Source organism: Caretta caretta, chromosome 10 (assembly GCF_965140235.1).
Source record: "Caretta caretta isolate rCarCar2 chromosome 10, rCarCar1.hap1, whole genome shotgun sequence".
NCBI classification, from domain to species: Eukaryota; Metazoa; Chordata; order Testudines; family Cheloniidae; genus Caretta; species Caretta caretta.
Genome location: NC_134215.1, coordinates 8,951,524 through 8,961,067, shown reverse-complemented (window position 1 = coordinate 8,961,067; position 9,544 = coordinate 8,951,524). Strand labels below are relative to the sequence as shown.

General features: G+C 44.3%; 1 protein-coding gene across 3 annotated transcripts; it reads left to right on the top strand.

The window, feature by feature from the left end:
* Nucleotides 1-13: 13 nt before the first annotated feature.
* Nucleotides 14-8,115, top strand: CPSF4 (cleavage and polyadenylation specific factor 4). Of its 3 annotated transcripts, none has more exons than XM_075117585.1 (8): nt 14-255; nt 1,460-1,510; nt 2,084-2,236; nt 3,034-3,129; nt 3,263-3,356; nt 4,207-4,279; nt 5,246-5,338; nt 7,471-8,115. In XM_075117585.1, the coding sequence occupies exons 1-8, from the start codon at nt 153-155 to the stop codon at nt 7,537-7,539; spliced, it is 732 nt and encodes a 243-aa protein (XP_074973686.1). In that variant the 5' UTR covers nt 14-152; the 3' UTR covers nt 7,540-8,115. The 3 variants fall into 3 exon arrangements, with proteins under 3 accessions (XP_074973686.1, XP_048723799.1, XP_048723798.1); XM_048867842.2 differs by having other exon boundaries at nt 15-255; nt 5,243-5,338; XM_048867841.2 differs by having other exon boundaries at nt 19-255; nt 5,168-5,338.
* Nucleotides 8,116-9,544: the final 1,429 nt, after the last annotated feature.

The window sequence follows — 9,544 nt, the reverse complement described above, 5'->3', positions numbered from 1 at the left end:
GAGGGTCAGAGGTGGCGGCGGGTGAGAGTTGAGATCCCAGCATCCCGCGGGCGGGCGGTCCGGAGCGGCTGAGCCGGTGCCCCCCGCCCCCGCCCCTTCTTCCCCCCTCGGCCCCGCGCGTCCCCGGCCCAGGCCCCCGCCCCGCCGCCACCATGCAGGAGCTCATCGCCAGCGTGGACCACATCAAGTTCGACCTGGAGATCGCGGTGGAGCAGCAGCTGGGGGCGCAGCCGCTGCCCTTCCCCGGCATGGACAGTGCGTGAGGGGCCGGGAAGTCCGCTCCGCATCGCCACCCCCGGGAGACCCCCCCCCTTCTCCTGGGGAGACCCCGCCTCACGGCCCCCGGGGGGGGAACACCCGCCTTCTCCTGGGGAGACCTCCCCCCTCACGGCCCCCCAGAGGGAACAACCCCGCCGGCCCCCGGGGGTGGGACACACCCCCCTCCTGGGGAGACCTCCCCCTTCACGGCCCCCCAGAGGGAACAACCCCGCCGGCCCCCGGGGGTGGGACACCCCCCCATCCTGGGGAGACCTTCCTGCTCACGGCCCCCCAGAGGGAAAAACCCCCTCGGGCCCGGGGGTGGGAACACCCCCTCTCTCCTGGGGAGACCCCCCCACAGACCTGGGGGGGGGGACACCCCTGCCCCGCTCCCTTGGGGAGACTTCTCCAGATCTTTCTTCCTAAGGGAACGTTCCCCTCAAGGCCTTGAGGAGACCCTTCCTTCATCCCTTTAACCCCACACCCCCACCCCAGCACTGAGCAGATGGCCCCACAGGTTCTCGTTCATGGCCTAATGGAATGTGTTTTGTATTTTGGTGTCTGATCTGCATGCTTATTGCTTGAAAACAGACGTTATCTCATTAATGCTGGATGAGGGACACTAGGTACTGTGAGGAAGGTCAGCATCAGAATCCCCACCTTATTGATGGGGAAAACGGTTGGACAGAGGGGTGAAGTGACTTGTCCCTGGTCACAGCAGGTCTGTGGCTGAGCCACAAAACCTTGTGTCCTGATGGTAGGACACCAGGAGTGGGAGGAGAGTCACAGTTTAACAATATGTGCTGGCGAGCCTAGTGTCCCTGTGTTTGACTCTGCTTGCACTCTTCAGATGCTCTAAGTCAGGGTCATCGTGCATCACAAGGGGCAGTGTGCTGTTGACCATGCTGTACTTGTTCAGTGGATAAATACTGTATGAGATTTCAGACTCCAGGACTGTCAATTTCTTTCACAAATGTGAAACTGACATAAAAGAAACAACAAATACTCTGAAGAGCCAAATGGCTGAGACCAGCACAAGAAAGTTCATATATTCCATTAACATGCAGTTTCCCAGGGGAATTTTTAATACTGCTCTCCTGCTTTTGATGCCCAGAACTAGCGCATCTCCAGATGGAAGGAAACACTTTTAACATGGCTGCTGAGTTTCAGAAACCTTAATTGTGAATTTTTTTCTCCACAGAATCAGGTGCTGCTGTCTGTGAATTTTTTTTAAGAGCTGCTTGTGGAAAAGGCAAGTGACATCCCTAATACTGTATTCTGACAGAAACAAAAATAGGATAAATAGGGGGGTTGGCAGTTCATTAATTATATTATCTTAATTTATAATACCCTAGTTATATTGCAGGGGTTGGGGAGAGAGAGAGAGAGACAGTAGAGATGGAGATCAAGAGGGACCATATTTCACGCACTGGAGCTCTCCAAAGCGAAGATGCAATGGTGGGATCCCTGTAAGGTGGATGATGCGTGAACTGAGATGTTCAGGAGGGTGAGGCTTGAATTGATTACATGCAAACCCCTTTGAGGTGTTTGGGCACTGGGTACTAGACTGCCATGCAGAGGATCTGGCTGTTGAACTCCTAGCCATCTACGTGGATAAGCAGAAGACCTCGCTTTCTAGGGCTGTCAGTTCACGACATGTCACCAGCACTAAATGGTAAATTCATATGCAAATGTAAAGACTTCTGAAATTCCTCCTCTTCCAGGATTCAAACAAAGGACCATCACTGCCCTGTAGGCCTGCATGAAACTTCTTGCACTAAAAGTTCCAACTTTTCATTCTTGCTTCTGCCCTCTCCATCCACAGGAGGCATGTGTCCTTTCCGACACATCAGTGGAGAAAAGACAGTTGTTTGCAAACACTGGCTCCGAGGGCTGTGCAAGAAAGGAGACCAGTGCGAATTCCTGCATGAGTATGACATGACCAAGATGCCTGAGTGTTATTTCTACTCCAAATTTGGTAAGGGGTGTTGTGGCTCCTCATTGACTTCACTTGCTAGTATGGGAATAGGCAAAGAGGACCCTGGTATATACCTGTCATCTCTGCTTCATCTGCCCTCTCTACCCTTCTATGTCTGCTACTGATGCTTGTTAGATTGTAATTTACGAGCTCTGATCAGATCAGTTTAGTCCCACATTGTATTTTACCACCTTAACGCTTCACACATTTAAAATGTTTTGTCTTTCATAGCTTGTCCCTAACTTGAACTCTCTGCCCCATGACTTTAAGGGGTTTTGTACCTGTTATGCTGATTTGGATCAGAGTTGATTTGGATGAATAGATGGTCTCTACATGAATTAATTTTTCAGCAGATGATGAGTGACAGGAGGCTCAAGGGTCCAGAAATTTAATGCATCAGCCTTTCAGCTCTGGAGACCTGGGCTAAATTAACATATTGAGGCAACTTGTTAGAAAATTATAGTCCTGTAGGTTTCCTTGGATCGAGGTTAGCATGTAATTTGTAATTTCGCCACACTTTTGCTGCATTAAATGTTTAATTAGGCTGTAATGGCTTGCCTTTCCAGTGTACTTTATTTTTAAATGCGCATCTAAATAACCCAATTGAGCAAAATCTTTCTCACCTGCAGGGAGTATTTGTTGTTGTTGGTAAAGGGCAGGCAAATAGATTTTGTGCCTGGATTTAGAAATATTCATGACAGTTTTGCTGGGACTAGATGACTTAGGAAACAGAGCATGAATGAGGTTGAATCCCCTCCCAAAACAATACCTAAGGCGTGTGTTTGACTTTTGTACAGGAGAGTGCAGTAACAAAGAGTGTCCGTTCTTGCACATTGACCCGGAGTCTAAGATCAAAGACTGCCCCTGGTATGACAGAGGCTTCTGTAAACACGGTATGTATGGTTCATAGGTGTTGCTTTTGTGGCTATAAAAATTAGGCTAATGTAATCCACCTCCCATATGTGCTACTGGTAGGTGCTGGGGTATGTGTGTAATATATGTGATCTATGAAGTTTTATGTTATAGGTCCCCTCTGCAGACACAGACACACTCGAAGAGTCATTTGTGTGAATTACCTGGTGGGATTCTGTCCAGAGGGGCCTGCTTGTAAATTCATGCAGTGAGTATGTTCTAGGGCCTTTTCTGTCATCTGTAGTTTCCTCTCTGATCAGTTACCCATCAGGTCTGTTTTACCTATATTGCACCCATCAGTGTAGAACATTTGCAGCACTGATGCAATAACTGTACTGTACCACACAGCTGAAGTTTTGTTCATATTTGAGTTTACCTCTTAAAAGTGAAAAGAATCTGTAGTCAGGATGACCGAAAGGGATTGGGCAAATCACACCAGTGTTCCCCAAGAAGACATTGAAAATGTCAGTCAGTGCTTACATGGTCAATACAACTTGTACAAAGCAGTTTAATTAATGACAGTTGATCTGGTCCTCTTAACTCTAGACACGTTATTCCAACTGTTATGATTTCAGCTGCACATCTGTTTTATTTTGTAGTATATATTTTTTTAATCCTTGCATATGAATCAGTTCATTCAATGGCCAAAATTGGTATGGGCATTTACTATATTGCATTGCATTTTCCAAATATCAGATTAAGGAGGCAAGTGGCTATTTACACACACAACTCTGGGACATCAAACAAAGGTTGTGAGGACAACTGCAGATTCCATGAGTATATATCCAGAATGCTTCACAGCTGCATACAGAAATACTCTTTACTGTCTCAGTACCTCCCCTACCACTTTAGTTTATAAAGGCTAAGCAGCAGAACACAGGAGAGAAGGTCCACCTGTTGTGAAGCACAGTTTAAATAACTAAACATTTGCTTTGCTCTCTGGACAGTTATTGGTCTCTTAAGGAACTGGTTCAGTGCTGTGCTGGTGGTATATGCCAATTTCTGGTTTTAGTATCAATTCTCTGTGTGTCTTTTCTCTTTGTGTGTTTATAAACCAGTCCTCGATTTGAACTGCCTATGGGAACCACAGAGCAACCACCACTGCCTCAGCCGACACAACCCCAGCAAAAGGTACACGACTTCCCTGCCTCTCTCAGAGACAACACATTTGAAGCATAGCTCAATTAGATAACAAACAAATTTGACTTTGTTTTTTAAGAGGGCATGTGGTATAGTGGTTAGAACAGGAACAAGCCATCAGGACTCTTATCCCACTCATTGTGTCTTGGAAAACATCTGTAAAATGGGTATAATCCTTTCCTATTTCACAGGCATATTGAAACTTGACCAAAAGTTTTTTAAAGAACTTTGAGATCATTGGAGGAAATCCACCATAAAAATGCAACGTATTATCCTTTTCCTCTCTCCTCTTACTTCTGGCATTGATCACAGTTGCTGCCTTCTTCATTCTGGGGTTGTTTTTTTTTCCTCCTAACTGAACCCCTGATTTCCCTCTTCCACAGTCATCATTCTGCTGCTGCCACCTTCCTTCAGCTGAGAGGGCAAATGCATGGCCAGTAGTGACAGTTCCTTTCCGTGGACTGTCTGGAAGGTGGGCACTGTGTAAGCATTAAGCAGTGCACCTGAGCTCTGCTACACTGACAAGCACAAGTCCTAAGATCACTGTATATTGCAGTGTAAGCCCTTGGTCACAGAGTACTACCATGTTACATAGTATATCATCTACATCTGTGTTTTCTTTATTCCAAGAACCATCTGCCAGATTAAAAAAAAAAATCTGCTTGACACCTGTCACAGAGCTATAATGGACATATCCAGCAGCCTAGCCCAGCTCTGTAGATCTGTTTTGTGAGGGAAGTCTTGGTTGCTAGGTCAAGCCCTGTATGCCCTACTGTTTCTGAACTTTCATCTCTGGAGCTTGGGCTGGCAGATAACCTTCTAAATAAATTCAGAGGAAAATTTATCATTCAATGTATGGGATGTTCTCTTCCCTCCCAGCAAAATAACAATCCGCCATTACAAAGGTCATCATCCTTGATCCAGTTAACAAGTCAGAACTCTTCTCCCAACCAGCAGAGGACCCCACAAGTCATCGGAGTTATGCAGTCTCAAAACAACAACGTGGGGAACAGAGGTCCCCGGCCGCTGGAGCAGGTCACGTGTTACAAGGTAACTCTCAGAGGGTGTTTGCATTTGAAAAATGCAAGGTAAAAGTCACCTAAACTGACTAGTGCATCCTTTGTGCTGCTAGTCACCTGTCACATCACTTTTCACCTTGGTGCAGAGTGCAGTAAAGGGAACAGGTGGCTGAGTTGCTGGGGCACCAGGGCCTGTGAAGAAGCATTGACATGAAGAAAAGTATTGAAATGTATGCACTGGTTATTCAACATGTATTTTGGATAGGGGGTGCAGCTTGGGATCAGGGAGTTAGTATTGAGCTATGGAGTCTGTGGGTTGGTAATGATGGTCAGGTGGCTCCTCAGTGGCCTGTATGAAGTGATTCAATGCACTTGATCCACTTGTTAATCACAGAAAACCCCACTGGTGGCAGTTAAAAGGACATTATCAACCTGAAATTGAGCCAGTTTCAAAAACCTTGTCAAAAGTTGTTTCAGATGCTACCCCTGCCCCTGAATGTTCTTCCTTGCATTTTCCCATTTTTAAAAAGGCTTCTACCCTGTTGCTGTGTGGAAAAAATCACCCAAACAACAGGGGAAAGTGACTATACACAATGCAGTCAAATCAAGAAAGGCTGAAGATGGTTCTGTCACAGCACACTTAGTTCCTGCCAAACTGAGGAACAAGACATCAAACCCAAATTTCTCAGTTAGTGCTGCAGGCAGCTCCTCAATTAAATTGAAACCTCAATTTCCGTTAACATTTTGTAGAAACATCCCCAAATGCTACTGTAGGTAGCAAGGATCTTCTTAGCCACTCTTTTCAGTGAGTCGGGCCAAGATGAGCATTAGCATTAATACTGAACCTAAACATTTTTTTATTCAAAACTAAGTCACTTAATAATCCAAACATACAACTAAGACTGTTTGTTTTTTGGACTCAGATTCCATCATTATCTTCTATAACTTGACATTTCTTCTGGCTACATGATTATAACAGCAAACATCCAAATCAGTTTCACTGACAACCTCTAAGGCTCCAATTTAATACAAGACTTGGGTTTCAGTGGAGGCAAAGGGCCTAAACCTACCCACTAAAGTTATCCTTGTGAGTTTTGCCATTAACTTCCTTTGTAGCAGAAACTCTAATTGGGGCTAGTTGTATGTCATAGTTCGGCAGGGCAGCAGGGGAGAAGTCATAGGCTTCCAGTGCTCTTTTACAACTAATCTATGCAATGCTGTTGCCTTTGTCAAAGGTAAAGCAGGAAAGCAGCACAAAAGAGGACATGGGGGCAGCAGCAGTTCTCTTCTCCCTCCCTCCTGCCCTGTTCTCTCTCTTACCACAGGGCTTCCCCACCAGGCACTGAGATTGTATGTTTAATGGTTTCTAACTTTCAAGTCAGATGTTTATTGGAAAATAAAGGATATTCTGATTTAAATTAGTTACCATGACTCTTGTCATGCATTTGTTTGGTTTGATTATCAATGCATGACTTTCCATTTTTCTGCAGCTGGAGCATTGAAGTCACTACTCTACCCAAGGCTAAGCAGTTTCTCTGCATAGTCATCAATAAAAGAGTGCTGTCAGGCTGGGATTTAAAGAAGTAATTCAAATAAATTGTACATCTGGAGAAAGTAGGAGGGTCGGATTACGATATGTCATGGCTTCATAGTTTAGAAGGCTATTTGAGAGCATAGAAAGCATCTTTTGTTCAGATTGAGTTTTATCCTTGTAGTCCAGAGTGGCTGACAAGAAGACTCTCATATCTTAACTTCCATGTTCATCATACACATTGATCAGAGTCCTTGAGGTTTCAGGTGCTGAAATACAGCAGGTAAAAAGCCTCCTCTACAGCAGAGTAATGCAGTTAAATCTCCTCAGGGCTTTGTGTGTCTCTATTGCAGCCCTTTCCCACTGGTAGTGCCAAGAACCCCAATGTTCAGATGAAACCTGGGTGTTCAGGTTATAGGACCAGAACTTACCTGCCACTAACAGTCAAGTGGCCCCAAAAGGGTCTGTGGCAAGAATCTCATTCATGGTATAGTACAGAATGCATTAACTTGCTGAATATTGTCTCTTGTGTACAAATGGTATCATTTCCAAACTAGAACTATTTGCCAGTTGATTTGTTAAAGCCACTTTTGGGAAAAGCCACAATAATGTCTCACTTTTTTCCTTCCTAGTGTGGTGAAAAAGGACATTACGCCAACAGATGCACCAAAGGACATCTGGCCTTTCTTAGCGGACAGTGAGACAGCACAGAGGGAAGAGAGTGCAAGGAGGATCTTTACACTGGGGAAAGGTTTCCGCCTAGCACTATTCCTTGAACTATTGATCAGGTGGTTTTTTTTTTAAACGCCATTAGTGAAAGAACTGTGGCCAGAGGCTGGCTGCTGATAAACATTTTTGTAACTGTCCAATTTTTTATGTTTTAACCTTTTAAAATAGATCTTGGCCTCTGCCTTCTTTCACTGAGCCTAGCTGGGAGGTAGATCTAAAGGCAAATAGACGTGCAAGCCCTCACCAATACAACATTCAGCATAATACACATCTTGCACCAGTGTGTTTCTGTAAAGGATAGCCTTTGGGAACCTCCAACCTTTTGTTAATCCTTGTGCAAGGAGGAAGACAAACTGGAAGAACTAGTACTTGAAATGCCTCCCACTTCAGTGAGGGAGCTTTTCATGCAGCCCTTGAAAGGAGGCCCCATGTTCCCTTATTCAATCTGAGATTTCTTAACCTGCTCTGATGGCTCACATAACATGTTGTGTACCAAGATGTAAAGTATTTGTCCAACTGCAATAAAAATTTTTATGCTTTGGCTGGAAGCATTTCCCCCTCGCTGTTCTGCAGGGTGAGAAGTTGGTCCTTGTATGTGAAAACCACTTCTAGTGGAATGAACTTACATTTATGGTTTTAGCTGAAATCACGAAAGCGTCGGCTGTAGAAGAGGAGCAGGTCTGTTCTCACCACAGCAACCCTGAACTCAGAGCTGAAGTAGCTTTGATGGTGTAACAGTGTATGGATACCAACAGATGAAGTTAGTGGGCATTCCTACAAGCAGTCAAATTGCACAACTATCTTCACAGGCTCTCGAAACATAAATGGAACTATATTTTCTTGAGATTGCTTTTAAATTGGACTCTGAGTGTGAGAGTATCCTCTTAGGAGCATGTTTTTCCAAGCCAAAACACCTTAATTTTGTAAGACTTTATTTCAAAGGGCCAATGACAAAGAGAATTAAAAAAAAAAGCCCCACTGTTGCATCTGGAATATGTGAGCCTTTTCTGTTCTCGAGCATCTGTCTACATTTGCCTATCTGCCTTTGTTTTTTCCTTCCTGTTTTAAAGTTGGCTGTGAAAATTAGATTGTGATTTCTCAGGAAAAGGGTAATGTATGGCTGGGAAGAGAAGGCCCTGTGTTGATTTAAACTGATTAATTTAAAAAACATGTCAGTTTGTAGAAGCTGTACTTACTGATACTCCCTCTAGTACACAGTGGGACATTCAGACTTAAAAGTTAAAATTAAATCCACAAGTGTAAATTGGCTGACTGTACTACTCATTCTGCATTTTTCAGAACACACACGTCAAGACTTCTGTTCCTGAAGTGTATAAACAGGTACCAAACTTGTGTTTATACTTCCAGCACAGGGCTGTGAGAGACTTTACATCTCTAAGCAAGTACCCAGTCTACACTTACTCTTATGCAGATATGCTTTAGTTCACTATAGTCAGCTTGTGTTAGTAATTTTTTTTATAATACGGCTGAACAGAGAAGTGCCCCCTGCTATCCTCTAGGAAGACCTTTATTCTAACCATGTTCTTAACAGGTAAGCCTCTGTACCCCATTAACAGCTAACAGTGTTATCACTTATCACTGTTAGCTTTATATAAACAACCTCTTGTAATTCATCCATAAAGCACTGGCCCCTGCATCCTTCTGAACACAGTGGCATCATTACTTACTGATGTGTTTTGTTAGTGTACATGGTCCTGAGTATATCAAAGCTGTGCTGCTTTAAGTGACAACCATGTACTCTCCATTGCTTATTTAGACTTTCGCCATCACGGTTGGAAGTATCAGCTGGCAAACATGACTTTGCTGCTGTAGAAGTTTCATTTAATCTCCACCCCCCCACCCCGCCCCTTTATTTAAAAAAAAAAAACACAATAGCTTTAGCATAGTTGCTTTTCCCTGGGATTTAGAATAATCTGTCACATTCCATTTCAAATTCAGGCTACTCTTTTGCTTTCA